General features: G+C 54.1%; 1 protein-coding gene across 1 annotated transcript; it reads left to right on the top strand.

The window, feature by feature from the left end:
* The first annotated feature begins 861 nt into the window (after nt 1-861).
* P2RX3 (purinergic receptor P2X 3) lies at nt 862-27,294 on the top strand. Its single transcript, XM_032640910.1, has 12 exons — nt 862-980; nt 7,651-7,786; nt 8,226-8,297; nt 8,467-8,530; nt 9,231-9,324; nt 9,545-9,622; nt 10,222-10,363; nt 10,916-11,052; nt 25,655-25,748; nt 26,020-26,085; nt 26,669-26,746; nt 27,165-27,294. The coding sequence occupies exons 1-12, from the start codon at nt 862-864 to the stop codon at nt 27,276-27,278; spliced, it is 1,194 nt and encodes a 397-aa protein (XP_032496801.1). The 3' UTR covers nt 27,279-27,294.
* The last annotated feature ends 529 nt before the right edge of the window (nt 27,295-27,823 follow it).

The following is a 27,823-nucleotide window of genomic DNA, read 5'->3' on the forward strand; positions in this document are numbered from 1 at the left end:
AGCAACATAAATTCAACTAGATTCAATAAATATGTATTGAGCTCTGATGCAGTGATAAGATTTGAGGAAACTAATAAACAAGATGGAAACAGCACCAGCCTTCCAGGACCATGTAATCTAACAAATGATTCAGATAAGTAAACTGACAGTAAAACAAAACGCCCAAAAAAACCCAGTATGATAACGCTGTGTTAGAGGTAGAGCTTCAGCCACTGCCAACATGAGCAGGAAATGGGAACTATAGGACTCTTTAATCACCCCTTCCCAGGAGACCAAGAGACCCCCTCCCCATGACCCATGCTATTAGTGGCAACTCGAGAAAGGAGGGGATGGCTGTAGAATCGAGCAGCTTTAGGAAGACCCTCAGGAATGCAGGGGATACTCAGCTCAAGCAGGCTGTTAGGTGGCTGGGGGGTGGGATATTGCAAGGGGCTTTCAGGAGAGCATGAAGCAGCTGGTGAGCCAGGCTGAAGATGCAGCATAAGAGAATGGAACAGAAACGGTACACGGAGTGCAGATAAAACATGAGTCCCAGAGGGCCCTAGCCAGATGCATCCTGGGCAATCAGGAGCCTGGGATTGGAGACCCCACCCCTGCCATGACATCACAGGGGAGTGGGGTGGAGACGAACAAAAAGGGGGTCCCCCACCCTGGCCCTGGACTCTTGGCAGCCCAGAGTGTCAAGAGCAGAGGAAGGCTGAGCACTGGGCTAGGGTTGCCCGACTTAAAGGAACAGGCTCCCCATTCCTCAAGACCCTCTAAGCTGCCCCCTCCAGGCCTCCATCTCTTGTCTCCCCATCCCTGTGACCTCTCCTTCTTGAGGCCACCATCGGGTCTCTTCTGAGGGGTCATTGTCTCAGCATGAACTGCATCTCAGATTTCTTCACCTACGAGACCACCAAGTCGGTGGTTGTGAAGAGCTGGACCATTGGGATCATCAACCGAGCCGTTCAGCTTCTGATCATCTCCTACTTTGTGGGGTGAGTCTGTGGCCCTCAGGTCCAAGAAGAAGGACTTCCCGGCATCCTGTCCTCCCCGTCCTGCCCCTGGTGTTGCCACCTAGCTGCCTGAGCTTCTCCCCTCTCGGGACCCACTGTCTCTTCCATGGGGCCACATCCCAGAAACTGGCTTCTGCTGCCGCCATCGGGGATCTGGTCCCCAGATGCGTTGGTTTTCCCAGTAAATCCTCCGGAGTTGGGCAGTGGCCTCTATGCACACACCCCGAGGAGGGGAGCCCTTGCCCCTGCACCACCCTCCACAGGAGAGGTCCCAAGTGACCAGCTCCCCTCCCCTCTCTCGTCTCCCCCCGCCCCAAGCAAGCCAGAGGACAGACAGACCTCACACACACACATCTTCCCATTCCCCTCAGTCAACTCTTCGGGGGTCTCGGAAAGACAGGGGAGCCAGGGAAGGGGAAGGGAAGGCGCTGAGACAAGGGAGATGGTGACGCGTTGACCAGGAGGATGGCAGAGGGGGAAGGAGACAACGGACCCGCTGTGGAGTGAGGAACTCCTGTCTGACAGGGGGAGATGCTGAGAGAAGGTGGAAGGGGAGAAGCCCTCGCTCTTGGAGGGCAGGACAAAGCGGGGCATTGGGTGAGGGCCTCTGTCCCTGGGGAGGGGTGGGGAGAAACACAGGTGCAAATGCCACTCAAGGGGAGAGCTTCTGTGGAGAGAAGTGGCTTTTCTGAACATGATGTAAGGACTCCCCTCAAGAGTCCAGAAAAGCTCCCCTTTGTCAGAAGGCATAAATTCCCTACATCTACCTGACTTTGTACCCTAGAACCCATCCTGGGAGTTGCTTAAGAGCCGTCAAGGTCCGAACACCCCCTCTCGGCCCCCACCTCTTGGAGGCAACCCGCTGCACACACCCACACACACAGAGCTATATATGCACAGAGGTTCCTGGAGCAGATGATGGCCGGGGGGGGGGGGGGGCGGCAAACACAGGTTCTGACCTTCTTGTGGTCATTTGCATTAGGAAAACTGGGCAGAAACCTCGGGGGTTTTCTTTCCTGGCACGCGGGTCTCTAGGCTCCTGCCGTTCCCTGAGACAACAGTTCTGCGCGTGTGAGACAGGAAGCCACTGATGCGTGCCAGGAGTTAAGGCAAGGAGATCAAAGGAGGCCTGTGTGCGCGTGGGCGGGGCTGTGAGAGTGAGCCTGCTGGTCTGCGAGGTGGCCGGCGTAGCATGCGGGTGTGTGCCTGGAAAGGTGGGCAGGCGTGGATTAAGGGATTTGTTTTGCTCCACACGCTTGCTGAGAGGCAGTGGGCTCCGTTCACGTGGATGTTGGAGGCAAGACTGCGCAGCCAGTGCACCTCTCGGAGATATTAGAGGAGGGATTCAAGCTTTGGGGTAGGATTAAATGGCGTTAAATGAAGTTCCCTTCCAACTCGTGGTTTCACAAGATGTGATGTTTGCAAATGCTCCCCAGCTGCATGTCCAGCGCCTGGGGCAAAGTTGGTTCTTAAAGGCTCCATGTTCCCGTGTATATGTGAGGTTGTGGTTGTTTATAGCCGCAAAATGGTACCTCGCTGGTCCAGGTGAGCGCAAAAGCTGCCTCAGCACGTTCCGGCCTGGCCTGGCTCCGTGGGCTCCAGGCAGGAGACTGATGGAGGGTAGACACAGCAGGCTCCAGCCCCCCCACTGCCTTTGTCTCTCCCTCATGCTGATCGAGTCTGACGCTCCATCCTCAGTGCTGGAGCCCAGCCTGCTGGGGCGGGTGTGAGAGGCTCTTTGGCGTCTCGATATCCAACCCCATCGATCTCCCAGCCTGACAGCTCCCCGCAGAGCAGTGCCTGGCAGTTACATCAGTGCGCTCTTTGGCCCAGCCCCTGGCCTGAGCCCCATCTTTGTGCACATGAGCCCGTGCACTGTTAGGACTGCACGAATCCATTGTCATGAGTGAAGCAAAAAATGTATCAAGCATCTCTTCATGACAGGCGTTAGGCACCGAGGAGAGAGCAGTCAGCAAAAGCAGGAAGGGTCATCACCCGTACGGAGCTGACAGTGCTAGAGATGGACATTAATCAAGTCATCTCCACAAACAAATGTAAAATTCCAGCTGTGGCTTAGGGTTGAAGAAGGGCCGCACAGAGCTAGGAGGGCCACCAGTGCAGAGGTGTTTGAATTTGACCGGGTCGGGGAAGTAAGGGAAGGCTTTCTGGAGACGTAACATTGAAGCCGAGCACTGAAGGATGAGTAGAAGCAGCCCAGGTGAAGGAAGGGAAGGAAGGGGGTTCAAGGCAGGGAAGCCCAGCTCCGCAAAGAGAAAGAGGCTGGCAAACGCGGGGAAGACAAGGTCTTTGTGGCTGGAGCAGAGAGAGCAAAGGCGAGGATGGTGTAAGATGGGGGTGCCGTCACAGGCAGAGGCCCTCAGAGCAGACACCCTCAGATCTTTTGTTTTTACAGAAGAGTAATGGATGTGGATGGGAAGCTACTGATGCGTTTTAACCTGTGTGTGTGTGTGTGTGTGTGTGTGTGTGTGTGTGTGTGTGTGTGTGTGTGTGTGAGAGAGAGAGAGAGAGAGAGAGATGGGAAGATTGCCCTGGCTGATACACCAAGGATTGCAGTGGGTAGAAGTGGATACAGGAAAACCTGTTAAGGGTCCATGCAGTCATGAGAAGAGGGATGATCACAGCTTAGACTCAAGAGAATCTGAAAAGATTTTTAGTGCTTTGATGTTAATGCTTAACTTGAATCTCTTCTGTATGAGCCCAGCCAGGTAGACCAGATGCACAGCTTTACCTAGGACGTATGTGACATGAGCCAACCATTTCACACAGCAATACACCACCTACTCGACCACACACACACACACACACACACACACACACACACACACACACACACGAGAGGCCAGGACTTACAGGTGTTTCTCACGTTCTCTTTTCAGGCCCATGGTAATGCCCAGTCTCCTCTGGGGGTGGGACTTCCTAAGAGGCAACGCCCTTCCTGTATCCTGTGGGCCCCTGAGGTGGAGGAAGAAGATCCCTGGGGCCTGAGTCCCCAGCAGCAGCGGGCAGCGCTTGGCCTGAGGTTGGTTTCCAGGGAAGCCACCTTCCTGGAAACCAGCAGGGAGGGCATTCCCGGCCCTTTGATGCTCCATCCACGGGAAGGGCCTGTGGAGGTTGGTGGCGCCCCTGACCCACCCCAGCCCTGCTCTTCCTGCCCTGTTCCTCCCCCTACGAGGCCCATCTGCACGGCCACCCGCTTTGATCATGTAACATCTTACGGAGCTCAACGTGCAAGGCAGTTAAAGGGGGAGCCTCTCTAGTTTAAAGAGGGGGACGTGGAATCCCGCCTTCTCGGCCCAAGGTAGCCCCTGAGCCACCTGGACGGCACACCAGGTGCCTTATGGTGGGAAGAAGTGTTGAAGCCCCTCCTGCAGGTCAGGAGAGAGGAGTGGTTTTCATTCTTGTGTCCCCTGCACCCTCACCGCAGCCCCGTGAGGGGGAGACCTGGTTAGAAGCCTGGCTCCGACACCAACAGGAGTGGAGCTTAGACAGGTCGCTTTACGTCTCTATGTCTCAGTTCCCCATATGTGGAAAATGGGTGTAGGAACGCCCCCTCCGAGAGTTCTGGGAAGGGGAGGTGACATAAGCCCGTACCTGCCTGGGACGGGTGACTCAGGAAGATGGTGACAGTTGTTATTTCTCAGATTTCCCTGCATGTCCCCCTTTCGCTCGGCCCAGCTCACACCTTCCTAAGAGACCCCTCTGCTCCCCACACACATGCACGCACGCGCGCGCGCGCACACACACACACACACACACACACACACACACACACCATCCCCAGTCTCCTCCCTGACTCCCGGGGCGGGGTGGACAGGAGGGTGCTGGAACACTGCTCTGGCCTCCTTCCTGCACATCCCACCTGCCAAGGAGTTGCCACCCGCCTTCCGCTCTATAAATAATGAACCAGGAACACGAGAAAAAAACAAGTCAGAGCAGCAGAGTAAATGCCAAGAACTGAAGGCTCAGTCCTGCCCCATCTCCTCAGCCCTGGCCTCTGGAGACAGACTCAGTCCCTCTCTTCTGGAAATGAAGCATCCCCTTATCTTGAGCTGCCCTGATGATGTCTTTGGGCCCCACGGGGCCCTGAAACTCTTCCGCTTGTTATTTAACTCGGAGAGAGAATTCTGACGTGGCCTCACCTCCCGACTGGGCACAAGAGGAGCCATGAGGGTGGAGGACGAGAAGGAAAGAGGCTGGTTAATTGTCCCTCGAGCCCTGGACTCTTCCTCCTGAGACTCTCCTGAGCTAGGAGGTGCTGTCCCTGGTGATGGGGCAGGGCCAGCAGGACAAGGACCAGGGGGCCAGCTGTGGCCAGGCCCCGAGTGGAACACACCTGGGGACCCCCCGGGGCGGCTGCCAGCGCTCTGGCTCTGCAGCCATCTGCCGGGGTTGGAACCCGCACGCCAGCTTGGCGAGTTAGCACACTGCTCTGTGCCTCGGTTCCTTCGTTTGTAACGTGAGGATAATAACACAGGTGTCTCGTTGGGTTGTGAGTAAGGATTCAGTGAACCCTCAGCGCGTCGGCACTCCGTGTGCCGTGTTGATTGTACGGTGATAAACAATCATCTGAACTCCACTCCTCAGAGTTCTGAATGTGACCAGACTTTAAGGACAGGGCAGGGGCTCCAGGAGACCATTTCACTGATCAACACTCAGAGGAGTGTCCGCTCCGTGGCCAGACACACGGAGGTTCCAGAAGGGTGTGTGGCATCTGTGGCTCCCACCCGGGTGAGGGCACAGCAGCGGCAAAGGTGTTCCAGCTGCAACCTCCCTCCCTTCACTCCAAGGTCCCCAGCCCGGGAGCTGGTGGCGCTCTTTTCGATGACTTCACCATTTTCCGTAATAGCGATGCTCCCTTCCCTTCTGCCAGGACATTAGACGGCAGGTGGGATGTTTATGGGGGCCACACTCCCATCGGAGACCTTGATGAAACCCCTCCCAGTTTAAAAACAGAAGAAAAGTGCTAGGGAAGTAAAGCACGGAGGACTTCCACGGAGGCGTGACGTTCCCGGGAGCGTTTTACAAGCAGGCGAATAACTCTTAGTGGTGCATCACTCAGAATGCTGCCTGGGATAAGGCAGCAACCGTAAAACAGGTGACAGGTTAGGAGCCCTCTGCCAGGCTGGCTGTGACAAGCCTTTCTCTCCCACTCGAGGCAGCATTCAGAATTCAGGGGCCTGCGGGAAGCCCCAATGGGGGGATGACTCCGAACCCTCTCTCTGAAAACGGAACAAGGAGCCACTTGCAAACGTCAGCAGCCTGTGTTACCATAAACAGGACCCCACAAGTGACCGTGACCCCGGCACAACCCGGGAGCTGCTCCCCTCTGCATCTCCCAACATCAGGGGGCCCCAGGGGTCAGAAAACTCCTGGGCTTGATGTCCTAACCCCTCCTCATAAACTCCTTGGGTCAGCCTGCGAGCTGCCCTCACCGCTTCCCAGCCTGGGAGTCCCCCAGCTTTGTCTCCTCTGTGCCACAGTCTCCGTTTCTGCCACTCAACTTCATCTGATAGAGTTCTGCAGCCGGATACCACCCTGGTTAGCATCAGAAGATGACCCTAACCCCCCCATTTCCAAAAGTGCGCTCCTAGATTCCCTGAGACGTCACCAGTGTTCTCCAAAGCTGAGCACACGCAGCACTTTCCAAACATATTCGAAGAGGTTTTCTGGTCTGCACAGCGGGGACGGTGAACGTGCCTCCCCACGTGCTGTCAGGAGCAAGTATTGAGGCCCCGCGTGGTATTGAGGCCGAGAGTGGCTTGAGCCTCGAGGGCTGGGATGGGTGATTTCGCGTGGAAAGGTGGGCACCTCGCGGAAACGCAGAGGGAAAAAAGTGATGTGTCGGCAGGCCCCTTCTTGCTGCTGGGGGAGGCTTGGAGGGAAGAAGGGAAGGGGCCCCTCCCTGATCCACATGGTCCCGCACTGGCTTGAAGCTGCAGGGAGGAGCCAGTACAGGTAAATGCCCACTGGGTGGCAGCAGAATCCAACGAATAAGATTACAGGCCCCTCCTCCCTTCCCACCCGACTCCCTTTACCTGCCAGGTGAGGGCTCGGCAAGGCCCCTCCTTTCCTCCTCTGCCCCTTCTCACCGGACCCTTGCACAGCCGGAGCCTCTGCGAAGCGCCCAGCTCCCAGGGCCTTCACTGACTTGTTTGCTGAACACCTACTATGTGTCGGCACCTAGGATACAGCCGTGAACAAAGCCCGGGATGCACAGAGTGAGAGGCCTATGATCCTCTCCCTTCTCTGTCCAGATGCCAGCCAGAGAGGGAAAGACCGTGTGTTCTCAACAGGGGTGAAAATTGGTTCTTGGAGAATAAAAATAAAACCTCACTCTTCTAATGTATAAAGCACAAAAACACCAACAGGACATAAATGATATCTATGGTATTAAAATTTCCAGGCGGGTACAATTAGGGTAAAAGGGCTCTTTAAGGAGGAAGTGAGGGGAAAGGTAGCGAAACATGAGTTTAAGCCAACCCAGGGCTCACTCGCAGGGCCCATGCCTCCAGCACCCCCTGCCAGGCACCCCATGTCCTCTTGATGTTGACAGGAAGGGGACCTCTCCCAGCCTCTGTCTGAAGGGTCTAGCCCCTCCTCTGTTGCTCTCCGCCCCTGCTCTCCTGCCCAGGTGGGTTTTCTTGCACGAGAAGGCGTACCAGGTGCGGGACACAGCCATTGAGTCCTCGGTGGTGACCAAGGTGAAGGGCTTTGGACACTATGCCAACCGAGTCATGGACGTGTCTGATTATGTGACCCCACCCCAGGTAGGGTCCCCCTACCTACCCCAGGGTGCTTGGGTGCCCAGACACTGGGCAGGTTGAAGGGGAGAGGGCAAGACAAGGAGAGTGCCAATGGGATTCCCAAACCAGATTCTGTGGCATCGGTGATCCAGAGAACCCCTTCCCCGGCATCTGGGAGGTGTTGGGGGCTTGGGCCTGCCTTTCCACTAGGCAGCGCTAGGTATGGGGGAAGCTGGGTTTCTCTGTAGTCCTGGCACAACTTGTCCTGAAATCAAGGACAACACGCGGAGCAAGAAGGGCCAGGTGGGTGGAAAGAGCCTGGCTTGGACCCCACCTCTGCCTTTTATTAGCCCTGTGACCTTGGCCAGATCTCTTAGTCCAAGCCTCGGTTTCCTCGTCTGTACAGTGGGGATAACAGAATTAGCACCGTTGCATTTTTCCTCTCCCTTCTCCTCCTCCCAAGGGCACCTCCGTGTTTGTCATAATCACAAAGATGATTGTAACTGAAAACCAGATGCAAGGATTCTGCCCAGAGGTGAGGGGAGGACAGCATGGTCAGGGGGTGGGGTGAGGGTGTGAGCAGAGGCCCAGGGCCCAGCCTTGGAGCTGTGTCCGGGGACCTCCACCCTCCAGAGGCCGCCGATGGGCAGGCCCCGCCCCCGCAGGGGCCAGTGCGGGTCCTGCACGCACCTGTCTCCCTGCAGAGCGAGGAGAAGTTCCGCTGTGTGTCAGACAGCCAGTGCCAGCCCGAGCGCTTCCCAGGGGTGGGTGAGTGCAGCTTCTTCCCCACCTCTCACTGCCCCGCACTGTCAGTGGGGCCCTGGGGGCAGCACGTCCCCCCCAGGAGAGAAGCCACCCTAAGGGAGGGGGCGGGAATGGGCCTGTTCCATGTCACTGCTGCCAGCACTGCTGGATGCTGGCTGTGGGCCAGCCCAGCGGGGCTGCCCCCAGAGTCCCCAGGCCAGGGATGGTGCTGCAGACAGGTGTGCCATGAGGTGGCAAGTGCTGTCACGGAGGTACCGTGGGACCCCGGGGTGGGGGGTGGGGGGCGGGGAGGGAGAGAGATTGGTTCCTGGCGGGTGATTCCAAATGGCTTCCTAGAGATGGGCCCTAAAGGATGGGTAGGATTTGGCAGGAGAGAGAAGCATTCCAGGCAGAAGCAACAGAAGTAGCAAAGGCTCAGAGGCGAGAAAGAGCGAGCCGTGAAGGGGTCTTCAGGGAGCCTGGGGCTTGGCACGTGTGAGGGGAGGGCTGTCACCTCCCTCTGGCTTGTCTAGGGCTCAGGAAGTGAGGAGGGGAGAGCCCTGCAGGGCTAACGGACCCCCAGTCCCTGGCCCTGCCTGTCCTCTACCTCCACCTGCAGGGTCCCTGTGTGCGTTGTGGGGGGTGCGTCCCTGATGGAGGGGTGGGGGGAGGAAGGGGTGAAGGGCCAGGGGTGCACCTAGCAGTTCTGGCTCCACCCTCGCAGGGATCCTCACGGGCCGCTGCGTGAACTACAGCTCTGAGCTCCGGACCTGTGAAATCCAGGGCTGGTGCCCCGCCGAGGTGGACACGGTGGAGATGTAAGGACCCGAGGAGGGCAGGCGGGAAGAGGACCCACCCCAGCTCTGCTCTGCCAGCAGGGGGAGCTCTGCATCTCTGGGCACCCCCAGTACTGTCCACTCCCAGGGCGGGCCATGCCCACTGGGAGATGCTCCCAGGAAGGTGGTCCCTGGGGGTGAAAGCTGCGCCTGTTTCCCCTCTTCTTCCCAAGGCGCTAAGACCTCCTGCTCTCGCCCACAGGCCTGTCATGATGGAAGCTGAGAACTTCACTATTTTCATCAAGAACAGCATCCGCTTCCCCCTCTTCAACTTTGAGAAGTGAGTTCAAGCTCCCTCCCTAAAACCTACAAGCAGTGCTGCCACCCCACCCTCCCCCCCATCCCCCAGCTTCCCGGGGCTCCTATTCCCAACCTCCCCAGGGTGGACCCTGGGGCCAGTTTCTCTGCCAGCCTCCTGCCCTGGGGCTCGGGACCCACGGGGGCTTTTGCTCAGAGCAGGGGAGGGACAAGCTGAACCTGGGCCTGGAACTCGGATGCCTCCAAAGGTGGGGCCCGAGGCGCTCCTCCCATCTCTCTTCTCCCCACCTCAAGCCCAGTGTGCGTGTCCCCTTTCTCTTAGTTCAGCCCCTCTTCAGTGACTTCCCCATTTGGCGACTCCTGGGTGGGTGTCGGCCACATGCAAAGCACAAGGCGGGCACAACAGAGGAGCCATGGGTAAAGACTCCTGCCCTCTGGGAGCCCCAGCACACAGAACCTTCCACGGGAGGGAGGGGTAATCACCAGAAAGATGTAGGGACAGAGGTAAGGGAGAAGGCGAGTGGCCAAGAGAGCGGGGGCCCTGAGGCTCCGGACGGCTAGAGGAAAATCCGAGCGTGACTGTCCTCGCGTTAACCCTGGACCTTGCCCTCTCCTCCCCAGGGGAAACCTCCTTCCCAGCCTGACTGCCGCCGATCTGAAGACATGCCGCTTCCACCCCGACAAGGCCCCCTTCTGCCCCATCTTGCGGGTGGGAGATGTGGTCAAGTTCGCGGGGCAGAATTTTGCCAAATTGGCCAGCACGGTGAGGAACGAGCCACTCTTCCCTTCCCTGGCCTGGGGGCCCTCGGGCAGGGGGAGCGGCTACTGGGGAAGAGGAGCTGCCTGCGGCGCAGCGCCACCTGGTGGGGGCATCCCAGGCCTGCGACCGGCTTTGTGCCTGTCCTTCCCACCCCTGCCCTGAGTGGTCTTGCCTCCCGCCCAGCCTCAGTTTCCCATTGCTGTCTTCATGCTTCACCTGCAGGCAGAAGCCTCAGGTCTCCAAGAAGATCTACACTGTGGGAAAGTGGATCTGTGGCCACTTTCCTGGGCTGTAGCTAAGGGACTAAAGACACCAAAAACAGGATTTAGAGGCTCAAGGGCGGTCACCCTTAACTACAGAACTTCTTTACTAAGCAACGTGTGACAAACCACTCTCTTTCTCCCGACCTCTGTCCTCCACCTGGAGAATGAAAAGAAATCACTTGTCCATTTGTCATGACATGCACCCCCCACACCGGGACCCACTCCACTCCGACCGCGGACCGGGAGTCGGGGGCTGTGGGAGGGCTCACATCTGCCCCCTTTCTCCATCCAGGGGGGAGTTCTGGGCATTAAGATTGGCTGGGTGTGCGACCTGGACAAGGCTTGGGACCAGTGCATCCCCAAATATTCCTTCACCCGGCTCGACAGCGTTTCTGAGAAGAGCAGCGTCTCCCCAGGCTACAACTTCAGGTAACCCCCGTCCCCCTGGGACTTCGGGAGAAGGAGGCAGGGCTGTCCTAGAGAAGGACACTTCAGGCAGCAACGCTTCCTGGGCAGAGACGGTCCCACTTCCTCCCCCTCAGATTTCAGCTCAAAATTAGGAAGGACTTTCCAGCAGTCGGCCACTCGGAGACGGACAGGCCATCCTGTGAGTTCCCCGTCACAGGGAGGGACCGTGTGGAGGATTCATGCTCCCAGCCAGCAGTTAGAGTACAAGACCAGGTCTCCTGAAATGCTGGGTTCTGTGATTCTGAGCCCATTCTTAGCTCCGGCTCTGAAGCTGTAGGTAGTCCCACTCGTCTCCTGTCCCTGAATTTTCTGAGGTTTCTCACTTCACAAAGCAAGGGCGATAGTTGGTATCATTTTACAAGGTAGAAATTTTGCATTTCTCTCCATAACCAGGTGATTTCATCTGAGTCACAAATAACAATTACAATGGCCATTAGTTTTTCAGTGCCTTTCCAAACAAGAACTCATGCCAATCTTTAAGTATCATCTCAGTTATATTCCCAATGGCCTTGAGACATAAGGGATCCCTCTCCCCATTTTGAAGAAAGGGAAAGAGAAGAACTTGGGGTAAACTACTGGGAAACAGCTGAAAGCCCTTCAAAAGCCCTTGACCTTCTCCCATCCTCATTTCCTTATCTATGAAATGGTGATGATATCCTTATTATCTTGAGCCTATCAGCCAGTGTGCAAAAAGCTTCAGCTCTTGGGGAGGTTTTTTCCCTTAATTTTTTAAGATCCTGAAGTTTCTGGCAGGGCCCTGATTAAGGACACAGTGTTATATACACTAAACAGGCTAAATTAGGTAAATAGGTAGGTATCAGGAAAAAATATGTACAAGAATATATTTCAGTTATATATTCAAATTTCCTTTGTTATAGTGGTATTATCTAATATAATAGTAAACATAAGCAAAAAAAAATCATTTCACCTTTTTCCCACCTTTATTTGTAGTTTAAAAGAATAATTATCTGCCCCATTAAGCTTTATATTTAATAGTTTAAAATATATGTGTATTCTCTGGAAAGAAGAATTTTTTAAAATTGAAAGTGCCATCATAATCAACTCTAAACTTAAAAAAAAAAAAACCCATAGGAAACAACACATATTTTAAAGTAGGTTAAAAATACTGTTCGGCTCCCTGGCAGAAACTGGCATATTTATTCAGTCAGTACCTCACACTGAAATCAATACAAAGGATATTTGTATGGTGGCTTAAAATAGTAACAAATTAATAAAATCCTCGTGATCTAAAATGCAAGTTTTCATCTTCATAACTTCTCTCTGGCCATTGGGAATTCTTCAACCTTCCAAATAACTCATTTGGCAGGAGAGCTTATGAAGAATATAGCTAGTTTGAAGACCCCGACTCTTGGTCTCATACAGCTTTAGAACAAAGTCTTTCATTTAAAGAAGAATTGGTTTGGACTTCCTTATTTCCAATTTGTAGTGGCTTGGCTGACACACACACACACACACACACACACACTCGCACACGCACACACACACACACTGCCCCCACCCTCTACCCTCTATCACCCCTAGGCACAGCAGGAGAGCAGGAGATGGATTTGGTCCTAAATAAGCTTGGGTTAAATTTGGAGAGACAGGGACTTCCCTGGCGGTCCAGTGGTTAAGACTCTGTGCTTCCACTGCAGGGGGCACAGGTTCGATCCCTGGTCGGGGAACTAAGATCCCACATGCCGCGCTGTGCGGCCAAAAAAAAAAAAAAAGAGAGAGAGAAAATTTGGGGAGACAGGGCAGAGGGTCCCTAAGGACCCTGCAAGCTCAATTCCCGGGGGCCTAAAGGAAACCATCTGAGAGGTGTGGGCCCTGGATGACTGACCCCCTCACCAAAAACCTCCAGGCCGGAGTATGAAGAGGCAAAGCTGCTGCGTTTGACCCTATGGTTTAAGAGTGTCCAGAGGGCCCGAGGAGTAGCCTGGGCATGGGGCAATCTCTGTGGCCATGGCAAGCAGGGGGCTGTACCCAAGCTTCCTCATATCCCTCCCCTGGGTGACCACCCACTACCTCATGTTGCCTTCAAGCTGCTGGCACCACACGGACACCCAAGACTAAGTTAAGATCCCCTGCTGGGGAGGCTCCAGGCCACCCATCTGAATCCTCTGTTAAGAGAAAAAGGGTCACGGCCAGGTTCAGCACAGCCGCGGTGCGGTTCCTATGACGCGGTAGAATGTGTCTGCTCTGTAGAATCCCGCAAGGCTCCTTGCTAGAGGCCCAATACTGGCCGCCCCACGTACAAAGTGTCCCGTGTGCTTTGGCTCAAGGTTCCTCACCCCCTGCCAAGGAGGAGCTTCCGTCCCCCCACTTCACAGATGAGAAAATGGAGGCTTGCGAGTTAAGTAATTCTCTCAAGGTCACAGAGCCAGCAAGCATGGGTGCCTGAACGCAAACCCATTTTCTTGGCTGTTTTCCACCCCATAGGAAGGCTACGGTCATTCGCTTTTGTTTATCCTCAGAAAAACACAGGCAGTGGGGTTGATACTTTCATCCCCAGTTAAAGACGAAGAATCTGAGGTCCCGGGAGGCTAAAAGACTAGCAGCTGCTGGAGGCACCATTCCTTGCCGGGCCTTTTGTCTCCCAAACAAATTCATCTGCCTCTCCCTCTCCAACCGAGGCCAGATTTTTTTTTTCAACGTTCTGCTGTTGCCATTTGCTCTGGAGGGAATGGAATCATTCAGCCAAGATTCAGCCTTGTTTTAATCTGAAAACTCTGACATCCAGAGGCAGCTAGAGACTCGCATTTCCATCACTAATTACGTCTGCAGCTCCTTTCCAAATGCCGCCCCCACCCCTGAGGATCTTTGCCTGCAGACTCAGAGACTCAGATAATTTAGAGCTGTTAAAGACCCCTTGAAGAGACCTAGACTAAGGCGGTCATTTAGCAGATAAGGAAGCAGACCCTCCAAAGGGGGAAATGATGAGCCCAAGGTCACGGGTGCACCTTAGAGTCTCCTTAGACGTCATTTGCTCCCAAGTCCTACATCATTCTTGGCGGTGCAGCCCCAGAAAAGGTCCGTCCATCGTTGACGACTCTGATTATTGGAGAGGTGACCTCGTATTGAACTAAAACGTGTCTCCTTTCAACTCCCACCCAAAGCACCTGGTGCTGTCCATCTAAATTAACCTTTCCAAGTACCTTGAGGGTGTGCAGTTGGTGGGTTCGTCCACATTAGTCCCAGACAAAGTGCAGCATTTCTAAAAATAAGAACTGGCAAGAATCGCGAATTCCATGGTGTGCAGGGTGACGGGCCCCAGAGGCAGGGTTCCTGCATGGCTGGTGCACCCTTAGCTCACCAGAGCAGGACTTTAACCAGAGCACTGCATTCCCCAAAGTGCTGGGAACAGGCAGTGTTGCTGAGGGAGTACTGAGTGTGCATTTGCCCAGGAGTGGGTGTGTGTGTGTTTGTGAATGAGTATATGTGAGTGAGTGTGGACATGTGGGTGTGTGTGCATCAGTTGTGTGAGTTGGTGAGTGGGTGTGAGTGTGTCAGTGAATACATGTGCGTCTGTGTGAGCGTCTATTAAAATACTGTATCGGGGGACTTCCCTGGCAGTCCAGTGGTTAAGGCTCTGCGCTTCCAATGCAGGGGACGCAGGTTCGATTCCTCTTCGGGGAACTAAGATCCCACGTGCCTCGTGGCCAAAAATAAATAAATAAATACTGTATCAGTCAGGGTCCCAGCAGGGAACAGATGGCACATGCAAACTGGGTAATTTGAAGAGCGTTGAATACAGAGACTGTTTCGAAGGATATAGGGAAACCACAAAGGATAGTGTGGTGTCTGGGGGCAGTAACAGGACGTTGGTGACTGTCCAAGTGTGGGGTAGAGGGGAGCATGGTCAGAGGAGATACCCAGCACAAGTCTTTTTTTTTTTTTTTTTTTTTACATCTTTATTGGAGTATAACTGCTTTACAATGGTGTGTTCGTTTCTGCTTTATAACAAAGTGAATCGGTTATACCTATACATATGTTCCCATATCTCTTCCCTCTTGCGTCTCCCTCCCTCCCTCCCACCCTCCCTATCCCACCCCTCTAGGTGGTCACAAAACACCGAGCTGGTCTCCCTGTGCTATGTGCCCAGCACAGGTCTTGACAACTTTCCTTTGTGATATCACAGCCCTGCCCTAACTATTTGAGGTCTCTGAGCCTTTCATGCCCCCTGGTGAAAGCACTGATTGCCCAAGAAAAATGCACATATTCTTACACGTGAGCAATTTTTCCAGGCAATTTCTTTTTCATGAAGGATACTTTATTTCTACAAATAAGATTAAATCCATTCTCTGAATAATACATCCAAGCCAAACAGAGTAATGACATGAAAACTCTCCTCCCTCCCCCAGTCCTACTCCTTTTGCAGGAAATTAACCACTTGGGCGGTTTGTCCATCTTTTTTCTCTGCACTTATATTCATGCAACATAAAATTCCAGGACTCTGAAGGCCTTTAAAAGCTTATCCCTGGACCTCAGATTAAGAGCCCCTAGGGTTAAGTTTGCAAAGCCCTTTCACACGTATTTTCGACAGGATTTATAGCTCATTGTCTACCCCTCACCCCCAAGGTAGGCTCAGAAAGATTTTGAGACTTGCCCAAGGTTACACGGCCTCATGAAGAGGAACGCTGGTCCTCAAAGCCAGGGACCTGATCTACCCATTGATTCTAGCACACCTTCCACCGACACATTGCTTGCAAAAAAGAAAACAAGAAAAGAAAAGCAGCTATAAGGGATATACCACCCCCCTCCCCTCCCCTCCCCGCCCCCATCCTGATTGCTGGAATGATGGGAGAGAAGAAAAATGGTGCGTTTAGCAATGTCTGATTTCTTGTTCCTCCCCTGAGAGTTCCTAAGACAGCCTTGCTACTAAAAGGCAACGCAGTTTTGGATTTCCTCTCTCGGTGTCTGGGACAAAAAACACTCGTTCAGCTGCTAGATGTTCCTCGTGCTGTAGGTGTTTCTAGTGATCGTTTCGTGTTGGAAATGTACCCACAGCGGCTTTCGTGAAGCTCTGAAATTTGGCGTGTGTTCTGCTTCCATGTTGTAACATGCAGATTAGCAAGATCTCAGGCCAACTGACAGAGACAGAATCGAACTGCACCCTCGGCTTTGATCATCTTTCTCCAATCTGGATTTTTCTCCTTTCAAAAGCCATAGAATATGTGTTAAGTGCAGCCATTTCCATCATTTCCACAGAGACATGTGAAGGCCCTCTTGGATGGGACATACTTGCTTGAATTCTCCCTGATCCATTTTCCCCTTCACTTTCTTTAGCTTACGGTGAGAGGCAAGGCAATTAGAGCAATCCTGAATTTATTCAGCCCTTGCTAACTTCCGTGTCTACCCTATCTTCACAACCACCAACCTTATGGGTAGAAGATATTGGCTAACACTCACTGAGCACTTACCTGTGAGCCTGGGACTTAGCAAGTGCTCTTTGTGGATTATCCCATTGACTCTAAAGAGGGAGAATTTTAGAGCTGGAAATCTGAGGCTCAGAGGTTGCATTTATCTGCCCAAAACCACACAGCAAATGGTGCTGGAGCTGGAATGCAAACCCTGGCAGGCTAGCTCCAGAGCATGTGCTCAGAGCCACAGGTATCCTGGCAGGACCGGTAGGTTCCTCCATTTTACAGATGAAGAAACTGAGGCCAAAAAAAAGATTGCTGCCAAGGATAAGACAGCTAGTAAACCAGGCTCTCAGGTGTATCTTCTAGCTCTTTGTCCATTGAACCTTCCCTGCCTCATTAAAGATAAATAGTAATATGTTCAATTTTTAAAAAAAGATCAAACAAGCCGTATTTTAAATGTCTTCCTTTGAGGTGGATTAGATTCCTAGAACATGAGTAAATCACTATAGCTTGGGACCCTTCTCCAAGGGGAAGAGTCCCGCCTGCTGGAAGGATGTTGCCTCAACCCCATGCAGTGAGCCTGCCAGGAGATATTTTCCCATCAGCATAAAATCAACTGTAAAAAGTATATTTCAGCTGGCAAAATTACTTGCTACCAGGCAAAAGCTTTGCTGAGAACACCACCTCCCTCACTTAGACGCCCGGATTCCAGGCCCAAGTTTTCCCTTGCAGGCCCAGCCCAGATCCCGCAAGTTTGTTGCTGTTGTAACAGTTACGTGTCGCCGCTTTGGGAAGGAATTTCCACCACTTCTTGGGAGATGGATCGTTTCTAAACAGATGTCTGAGAGCTTCCAAGGGATTTGAATGTGGTGATAAAAACCCTTCTCCATTCAGCTTATTGACTGCCGAGGATTACAAATGTCAGCTCAGCGTGAGGGAGCGCTGCTAAGGGTTGGAGCTGTCCATAGCTGAATTGGGCTGCGCCCACAGGTAATGGCTCCCTCTCACTGGAGGTGTGCGGGCAGCGGCAGGGAACCTCTCCTGGCTAAAGTGGGGGAGGGCTTTGAGGATTTCTTTTAATATCTAATTATATCGTGTGCTGGGCTTCGCGGCTGACCCGGAGATGAACGGGACCAGTTCCTGCGATCAAGGAATTTTTAATCTAGTGGAGATGGTAAACCTGAAACCAAATAACAAAAATGTTTATACAAAAAAACATTTGATGCTGGGGCGAGCCAAGAATAATTAAGATGAGGTAGAGGTGAAACAGCAGTGTCCAGGCTGTGGGTCAGGAGACACAGGCTATGGTTCAGGTCTTGCCACAAAAACTCAGTGTGATTTTTTTGACAAGTCTCATTCCCTCCGTGGGCCTTAGTTTCCTCCTCTGTAAAATGGGTTGGTTAAAGGTGATCATCTCTAAGCTCTAAAAGTCTGAATCAGTGCATGTGGGCATCTGGGGAAGGGCTCTGGAAACTTGGGCCGCTGAAGCATGCACTCTTATTTCTAGACCTGGGACATATATCACAGTGGAATGTAGCTTCCACACCACCCTGCAGCGATACCTCTGACAAGTGACTTATTATGGTAGTTGACTCTGTAACTTACTCATTCTTTATCTGTTGCTGCTTGAGGCAAGAGATAGCACGTGTGCGCGCGCGCGCACACACACACACACACACACACACACACACACACACACACACAAGCTTCTCGGTACTGTCAGGCCTCAGAAGTGTTCGATTCAGTCCTGTGCTGGGGGCTTCCTGTCTGGTCACAGAACAGGTATCTCGGTGAGGGGCCTGGTGGGAAAGCAGGCTCAGCTGGGGTTTGTGAAGAAACTCACACACAGGGCCTAACAGCGTGGGAGCTCTTTCCACCCCTAGTCCCCCAGCCGGTGGAAAGGATGGGAGCCTGGCCGAGAGCTGGGGTCCCTGGCAGGAGCAGCCACAGAGCAATACAGCCTCAGGCAAAACCGCAGGGAAGCAGCAGGTGGAATAAATACCCCACCTCTCTCCTTCCCACCCTCTGATCCCCGGCCAGTGCCGGCCAGTGCTTCCCAGTAACCAACGCACCCCCCCCAGAAACCCGAGGCAAAGAGGGGCAGGAACGTGGCCTGCAGAGGTCAGCCTTCAGGGGCCCACGATCAGAGACTGGGTGTCGGGATCGTGGAGGGTAGTCAGCGCACCAGATGACTGTCCCCACTTCACTCAAACACCCGGGCTCAGGGGGCCTCCCAACCCCAATGGCCATCCCTGCCAGTGCCGCCCCGCCCCCAGGCTTCCTTCCCTTTCCCGGCTCAGCACTTCTTCCGTCAGCCACATAGCACTTTTTATCGCAGCTATTCTTATCCAGACTCCTTGAAGTTACATAGGAGCCACCGCTTTAATAATTGCCCAGGTGTCTGGGCGGTGTCTGGGCTCTGATCTCTCCCCGGATAGTTCTGGCATCGTCACAGTCAGGGCCACACTCTGCTTTCCTCCACAGCTGAGGTGTTTTCTCAGGCACCAGCTGAACAAGCTCCCTGCCTGCCGCTGAGGCTGCAGTGAACTCTCTTTTCTGGATCTTCTCTCAGGGAAGCAGCAGTGGGTGAGCAGTGGGTGAGCAGGATTCAAGAGGCCTGAGTTCAGATCCCAGCTGTGCCCCTGCAGGCCCAGTAGCCTGAGGAGAGCTGTGATGCTTCCCTCCAGCCTGGAGAGTCTGGACAGCGTCGCCTCATGGTGATAGATAATATTCACAGAAAGCTGCGAGCCGGGGCCCTGCTCAGCCTTCACCTCCAGCAGTTCATGGAATCCTCTCTAATAAGCCTGCAGCTGTGGCTATATTTCCATTTCACACCTGGGGAAACTGAGATTCAGAGAAATAAAGCACTGTGCCCCAGGTTATGTAGCTCATTCAAGTGGCAAAGCCAGGATTCCAGCCCAGGACTGTCTCGTTTCAGAGCCCCTAAGCCAGCAACTATGCCATGGAGCTGTTGTTACGAGGCCTCAGAAATAATGGGTGTGGAAGTCTCCAGCCTAGCGCTTAGCTGGAGTAAGCACTGCACGTGTATTACCTCCCTACCCTTTCCCCCATTTCCCCTCCACAGGGGCTGTTCCCACCAAGAGCGCCTACTTTCCCACCCAGCCAGCTGCCAGACCTAAATGTTTCTGCTGAGGAGAGAAACAGCCTTTGTTACCACCTTGTACTAGCTCTACCTGAAGAACAGCGAGGAATGCAGAAGCCCGAGTCACTAGGAGGAAACCTGGAGGCTGACATCGCTAAGCTCCATCTGCGAGATGTCGAGAATCTCCGAAATCCGTTTATCCCTCCAGCAAGCATTTACCCCACTCCTTGCTGCGCTGGGTAGGCCCCTGGGCAAAGAGAGACAGTGAGATCTAGCTTGTAGTCAATAGTCCCAATTATTAACTACAGTCTGGTGTGGCAGGTACTGGAGTAGAGGCCTGGATCCCAGCAGAGACAGGAAAGGTAGCCGAGGGGGACTTCACAGCCTCAGTGCTACACTGGTAAGCCGGCTCTCCGGAGAAAAAGAAAACGGCGCTGATCTGTAGGGCCTGCCGATTTCCGTAGTGGAAATGCTCCACCATGGTCAATTTCAAGCTAAAGCATGAAGTCCCTGAACGTGGAAGTGGGAAGAGAGACGCACACTGGCTGTGGCAGCCAGGGCCAGGTGTACCAGCCACGGCCACTTCCAACTGGCTCTGTCCTCCACCCGCCAGGGCTCTCTCTGAGCTTCTTCAAAACACCACGTCCTTTCCCTTGACAGGGCTTGCAGATCCCTCAGCCGGGAAAGCTGCCCCCGCTCTGTCCTTCTTACCTTTCAGCTCTCCATCCTTCAAGTCTCAGCTTTCACGGCACTTCCCCCAAAGCCTACCTTGACCCTCCAGCCTCCATCCAGCGTCTTGACTACCTGTGCTCTAGAATGGCGCTCTTCTCCTTCCTAGCCCTTATGTCCGATTTTACGTATTTATGGGATTGCATGGTTCATTCGTATTTCTCTTCCTCGCATGAGAGCAGAGCTTGCCAATGGATCAGCAGTGCCTAGCACCATGCCTGGCATAGGGTAGGGTGCTCCAAAGATCTGCTGAATGTAGAAATAAATGAGAGGCCACGGAGCTGGGCCCTAATGGATGAATAGGAGTTTGCACGGTGGAAGAGGGGAGGAGAGGGGAACAGAATGGGCAAAGGCACAGAAGTCTGTCTATGGAGTGTGTTCGGGGAGTACAGGAAGCAGATAGCGTGGTGTGTGTGCAGTGAGAGGGGTTCTGCAGATGAGGCTGGGAAGGTGGACCCAGCCAGGTTGAGGGGAGGGTGGTATTCCAGGCCAAGGTGTTGAATGGAGGTATCATTCTCACCAACTCTACTTCCCAGACGAGAAGACCAAAGCCGGAGAGGTAGAAATCGGAGGATTTGGGAGAAATCAGGGCCCAGGCATGGGGTAGCTCAGCCCTTTTATTTATTTATTTATTTGGCCACGCTGTGTGGCTTATGGGATCTTAGTTCCCCAACGAGGGATCGAACCCAGGCCCACGGCAGTGAAAGCACCGAGTCTTAACCACTGGACCACCAGGGAATTCCAAGCCCTTCCCCCCACACCCCTTTTTTTTCCCCTGTTGCAAGAGAGTTCATTGACGATAATGAGAGAACAGAGGGAACACGTCAAAAGAGAGGTGAGCCGGGCCAAGGAAGGCCCCTTCCCCTTTTTAGATGAGGAGGTTGGGGTCCTTCTTCGTACACATCATGGCTCTCCTATGCTTTCTGTTCTACTCCCACCTGATGACTCTGGGTCATTCTGTAAATACAAAAGGGGCTCCCAGCTGGGGAACTTGAAAGAAATTAGCCAGGGCCTAACAGAAACCAGGCAACAACAACAACAACAAAAAAAAAACCCAGTCTGGGATACTGGCTAAGAGTGTGGGCTCTAGAACTGGACCGCCCTGCTTTGAATCCCATCTGCACGCACTGACTATTGGTGGTGTGACCTTAGACAAGTGGCATAACGTCTCCGATCCCGATTCTTCATCTGTGAAATGGGAATTGCAGCAGTACTGGATTTCATGGGGTGGCTGTGTGTATTAGATGAGTTAGTAGGTGTAGAGCACTTAGCACAGTGCCTTGCACACAGTAAGGACTTAATGTATGTTGGCCATTATTGTTACTAATGTTATTATCTCCAGGAGGCCGGAGAGCGTAATGGTTCAGACAAGTCTAGATACTATTATTTCACTTTACCTTGATCTCAGGATAAGAAGGGAAAGGGACATGACTTGAGCACGTACTATATCTGGGCACGTACTATATCTCATCTCATCCTTCCTGTAGCTCTTTTTACTCTCATTTATCAGTTGAGGTAAAAAGCTCAGAGAGGTTGAGTGACTTGCCAGGGGTCAAAAAGTTAGTTAAAGACAGCCATAGAACCACACATAGATCTCCTGGACTCTCTTAGAAGGTTTATTCCTAGGAATGTGGTATCCTTACCCTCTCTCTGTCTAATGTTGAATTACTCCCAGTTTTAACTCATTCTTTGTCCTTTAGCAAATACTTCTTCTCCCTGAGCCTCAGTCTTCTCAGCAATAACATTATAAGAGTTTGTAATGGTCAGCGTAAATATTGCTAACTGCTGTAACAAACAGCCCCCCCATCTCAGTGGCTCAGCACAAAGGTTTGTGTCTTGCTCATGGCACAGTGCCCTGTGAGTCAGGGTGGGTGGGGAGCTCCGTACAGTCATTCAGGGATCTGAGCTCCTGCCACCTATGGATCAGTCTCCTCTAGGGCCTCAGTTCTCCCCTGGCTCTACAGCACCTGGCCACGAGGAAAGGGAGGATGAGGAAGGCACACAACTCTAACACACGTCAGCCCAGACGTAACAGACCTCACTTCCATTCACAGTCTATTGACAAGAACTAGTCACAGGGCCCAGGTTAGATGCGAGGCGGCTGGGAAATGTGGTCCAGCCGGGTGCCAGGAGAGAAGATAACCCAGACCCTGGTGAATGCCAAGCCCATCTCTGCCACAGGGTTGGGCCAGATTCTGTGATCTCCACTGGCCACACTGAGTGCAGAAGTCAGGATGTCTGGGTCCTTCCCCTGTCTGCAGCGGGGGCCTCCCCCCACCCACCAAGAGCTGTCCCTCCTCCTGCCCTCCTGGGTAGAGAACCAGTCCCTGCCAAACCCCCTCCAATGGTGTGTGGGTGGTGAGATATGATCTTATCATGCTTATTGCCTCTTGGAAGGCAGGTGCTGGAGGAAAACCAAGTCTGCTTTGGGTTTTCTCCCTGTTCCCTTCACATTCCTTCCCAAGATAAATTTAGCCAGCCCTGCTTTGAACGGCAGTGCCCAGGATGCTGACTTTTTGTTCGGGTCCATGTCAGAGCATTTTCCATGGCTGCAGCCGTAGGCTGGGGATGTAGCCCTCAGGACCACAGTCCCAGGCTCTGCCCGGCCCTTAGCATCTGTGACCCACCTCTCACCCTTGCCTGGTCTCCATCTCTCAGTTGCCACACGTCTCAGACAAGGGCCGTGAATTCTCCCGTGATGTGAGACAGAACACAGACTGCAGAAGGGCTTTGAGATCCAGCACGAGGGCTGCCTGTGTCCTTAATGGCCACTTAGAGCTCAGAGGCAGGACAGTTCTGGGTTAAGAGCACAGATTTTGGAGTTGTAAAGGTGGATCAAAATTCCAATTCAGGCAGTCGTCCCTTTTGAGACCACTGACTGTTTCCTCCCAGGACACTGACCCTTACCATCCCCATTTTACAGAACAGGAAGCTCAGGCCTGGAGAGGTTTAGCTGGGTCAGGAAGGAGTGCAGGGGGAGGGCGGCCCATCTTCTGTCTTGCCTGTGCCTGGGCAGGGCTGTAGCCGTGTGCCCAAGTAAAGCACCCGTTACCTGACTAAGGCCTTAAAAAGGCTGTAAGGGCTTCCCTGGTGGCGCAGTGGATGAGAGTCCGCCTGCCGATGCAGGGGACGCGGCTTCGTGCCCCGGTCTGGGAGGATCCCACATGCCGCGGAGTGTCTGGGCCCGTGAGCCATGGCCGCTGAGCCTGTGAGTCCAGAGCCTGTGCTCCGCAACGAGAGAGGCCACAACAGTGAGAGGCCTGCGTACCGGGGGACAAAAAAAAAAAAAAGGACGACTGTGTGCAAAGATGCAGGCAGTTTAAAGGAAGCTAGGAGCCTGGGGAAGGACCAGAGAGGCCACCACAGGAAGGCTGCTACCAGCTAAGCCGGCAGGGCAAGGAGAGGGAGCAGTCACAGGACTGGAGAGGGGTTGCACCCGACAGGCTCTGGGCCTCAGGAGGGAAGTCAGCAGAGGAACTGGGAGAGGAAAAGCCCTCGTCCTTCTTCCCTCCCACCGTCTGGTTTCCTGAACCCAGCTGGAACCAGAGGGCAGGAAGGAAGCAGTCTTTGCAGACCAGGCTCCCAGGCCCCACAGAGAAGGGCAGAGACTGGGTGTGGAGGGGTGGGCAAAATGTCCAACATGGGAATCAGGAGAGCACCTGCCTCGAAGGGCTGGTCTCAGGGGTCACCCTTCTCGCTAACAGACCTGCAAAGGGGGCCTGAGCAGCCCCATTTTATAGGCGTGGGAAGTCAAACCCTGAGGGCTAAGTCCCCTAAAAGGCCCCACACAGCCGGCAAGTGGTGCAGCCAGGATTTTAACTCATTTCTGCCTGAGCCCGAAGTTCCCTGGCAGCCAGAGCAGACAGTGGCCGATACTTACAGCGTAAGGAGGCTCTTCCCCACCGCAGATGACCTTCCTCCCCTGCCCGTGAGCTCTCCATTATGTATCCCCTTGGGCTCAGCACTTCATTCTCCCTGCTGGACAGTTTGGAAGACAAACATCCCTGGGAGGGGCGTCACGTCAATCACGGAACACTTCCAGGGAAGGAGTTTCTCAGACTCCCTCTTTGTGCTGGGAGAGGCCTGGGACTGGCCTGGGAATCTCTGGGGAGTGGAAACACTGAAAGGGAGGCACCGAATGAGACCGATGTCGATGCCACACAGTTACAGAGGTTTCTGAGTTCGTTGTCGACCATCCTCTCACTTAATCCTCACCATTTTCCTGGGATGCTGGCATCAGTAGCCTGTGTTACAGCTTTGGGACAGTAGCCCAAAGAGATTGCACTTTGCTAACGTTAGAGTTTCGCCCGTGGTGGGCAGAGCCGTGTAAGGGGAAACGCACTGGCTTTAGAAGCCAAAAGCCAAATGCAATTCGAATCCTTACTGACTGTGAGACTACAGGAGGGTCCCTTCACCCCACAGGCATCTTCCAAATGGGGGTGTGAACACCCACCTCACTGTGTTTGGTGAGAATTAAATGCGATCATTCTTACCAGTCTCCAGCACGGTTCCTGGCAGCCAGCAGCCCAGGCAGAGAAGGTACAGAGGACCAATTCTTGAACTGGAGGAAATCCAGCACCAGGTCTCAGCCAGCTGGGTAACCCTGGACCAGTCACTTAACCCCTGGAGCCTCATGTGAAAAACAGACAGTCACATCCCTCTCCCACAAGTTTGTGAGATGAGGTGTCTAAAGACACTTTCTAAAACTGCTCTAGAAATCAATGTATTTTTTCAGCAGTATCAACACCAGTGAGCATTTCCGGAGTGCTTACTTTGTTCCAGACACTATTCTAAACCTCTGACACACGTGGTTTCATTCAATTTTCATGGCAACCCTTCGAAGCGGGACTTCTGTATTATTCCCACTCACAAATGAGGAAATTGAGTGTCAGAGAGGTTAAGCAACTGGCCCAAGTTGCACAGCTGACAAGTGGCAGAACCAGGCTTTGAACCCAAGTAGGCTGAGAAGCCTGTGGAGAGGGGAGCCCCTGCTGGACCCTGGGATACCCAAACAAAGAGAACTGAAGAAGCTTGGAGTCCAGCTGGGCTCCAACTTTCATACACCTCAGAATCATTTAGGGACGTTATTTAAAAGACAGAGTCCTGGGCTCCACCCACAGAGATGCTGATTCCGCGGGTTCAGGGTGGGGCCTGGAAATCTGCCTTATTAACAAACCCCCAAGGTGACGCCTGTGCAGGGAGGGGTTCAGCTCACCACACAGGGAGGACCACGGCAGGTGTCCCACCAAACCATCAGTAAGGGTTGCTCGGTAGGTGAGGGTCATAGGGCTCTAGAGGCCCCTGAATTTTCAGGCAAGAGAGACGGGAGCCCACAGTGGGAGCCACCTTCCCCTCTGGCCTCCAGGTTTGCCAAGTACTACAAGACGGAGAACGGCAGTGAGTACCGCACGCTTCTGAAGGCTTTCGGCATCCGCTTCGACGTGCTGGTGTATGGAAATGTGAGTCCTTGGGCCAGGCAGACATGGGGGATAGGGGAGGAAACCTGGACCCATCCTGGGCCCTAAAGAGGCTCCTCTGGGGGCAGGGTCCTGCCACTGACCAGCTCTGAGACCCTCGCTGGTCACATGTCCACAGCAGGTGAGGCCTGCTGATGCACCAAGAGCCCTGCAGGCTTCAGGGTCTTCCCGGCAGGGGGTCCAAGCTCCACATCAGGCCTCGCCCCGGACCTGTTGGGGCTGTGCCCACTCACCTGGGTCTTTGCGCACACAGGCTGGCAAGTTTGACATCATTCCCACGATCATCAGCTCTGTGGCAGCCTTCACCTCTGTGGGAGTGGTGAGTGCAGCCCCTCTGGGTTCAGTCCGGAGGCCACTCAGGGTGCGGCCCAGGCTGGCAGGGTTTGGGCAAGCGGTGACCCTCTCCTTCCCAGACGGTGAGCCCAACCTCTCGCCCTCACCTCCCTGCTGGGCCAGCCCTTGCGTGAACATCTCCAGTCCTGGAGAGCTCACTCACTCCACGGCAGCCCCCCACCCGCTACAGAGTCCCCGTTCGCCACTGTGTAGGGGGGCAAGGAGACTCCAGGGTTCCCAGACCTGAGAGCCCGGTCAAGGAACAGAGCCCAGCTGGCAAGGTGGGGACAGAGTCCCTTCCCCAGGGACTTGGACCCCCGCGGTCCCTCTGCTTCTCCCACCAAGTCCTCCCTCTGCAGTCTGGTCTGGGCTCACCCCAGGAGCTGGGGAGGTGGGTTCTGGAGATATTCTGCAAGGCCCCTCGATGTTTTCCTAAGAGGAACCATCAGTCAGGTGTCTCTGGAGGACTTACCCCGACCCCAAGGGCAGTCCCGCCTGCCGCCCGTGCTTCCCGCTGCGCTGCCCCCCGCCCTGCAGCCCCGCTGAGCCGCCCTGCTCTCCACCTCCAGGGGACTGTCCTCTGCGACATCATCCTGCTAAACTTCCTCAAGGGGGCCGACCAGTACAAAGCCAAGAAGTTTGAGGAGGTGAGTCGGGGAGGGTGGGGTGCGCCCACGAGAGGCAGAGGAACAGGGCAGGGAGGGGAGCCGGAGCCCAGACTCTCAGAGGCCCACCTCTTGGGGGGCTCTGAAGGGGAGTTCATTGGGCCTCAGTGCGTACTGGGGATCCCGACAAGAGGGGCTCTGGCCAAGAGTGGGCTCTGTGGTCATCGTCTGCATCCACTCACTGTCCCCTCTTTGCTTCGGGGAGGGACAAATCCTGCTACTGGTTGGCTCAGGTCTGTTTGCCCTTGAGGTGCATGGGAAGAGTCTTGGGGTCACAGACTTGCTCTAGCTCCCCTATGACCGGGCTGCGAGCCCCAAAGGCTGAGTCTGTCCCACGGGGGCCCATAGGAGGACCCTGCCCACAGTCAGAGCGCAATCATGCCAGCCCTTCTGCCTGCAGGTGAATGAGACCACGCTGAAGGTCATGGCCTCGGCCAACCCCGTGTACCCCAGCGACCAGACCACAGAGGAGAAGCAGTCCACGGACTCAGGCGCCTACTCCATTGGCCACTAGGGCCTCTTCTGTGGGCCCCACTCTCACCCTTGGGCTCCAGGCCTCCCAACAGAGGGTCCCACCTGGGCAACGGGGATGGGAGAGGGGAGAGGCTCTCATTTTTGCTGCTCACCCCTTGAGGCCACAGCCGGGACCAGGTGTCTGGCCCTCCCACTGCTCTACAGACACGTCCTGTTCCCACTAAGACCTCAGTCTCACCTTCACCCCTCGCCTCACCCCTCTGCGCTTCCCAGAACCCCCAGGGCAGTGGTATGAGTCATCCCCTTCTGAAGAGTAGAGCTAATGATAGGAATAACTAGTGGCCACAAGGGCCTCCCAAATGCCAGACACTTTCACACACATTATCTCATTTAATCCTTAGAATAATCCTACGAGGTAGATATTAGCTTCCCTATTTTGAAGACACACTGAGACTCAGAGAGACTGAGTCGTTTGCCCCAGGCCACACAGCCAGGAAGCGAGAGAGCTGGGATTTGGACCCACGTCTGCCTAACTCCACTGCCCACACCCCACAAGGAGAGAATGAACCCCCGGGGAGCGTCTGC

This window comes from Phocoena sinus, chromosome 8 (assembly GCF_008692025.1).
Source record: "Phocoena sinus isolate mPhoSin1 chromosome 8, mPhoSin1.pri, whole genome shotgun sequence".
Lineage (NCBI taxonomy): Eukaryota > Metazoa > Chordata > Mammalia > Artiodactyla > Phocoenidae > Phocoena > Phocoena sinus.

Excerpts from the sequence above, each read along its gene's own strand:
- P2RX3 (XM_032640910.1), top strand. The coding sequence starts at position 862 with ATGAACTGCATCTCAGATTTCTTCACCTACGAGACCACCAAGTCGGTG. Across the intron at positions 981-7,650 it reads ATCATCTCCTACTTTGTGGG|GTGGGTTTTCTTGCACGAGA; the intron begins GTGAGTCTGTGG and ends TCTCCTGCCCAG. Across the intron at positions 25,749-26,019 it reads ACGTGCTGGTGTATGGAAAT|GCTGGCAAGTTTGACATCAT; the intron begins GTGAGTCCTTGG and ends TTGCGCACACAG.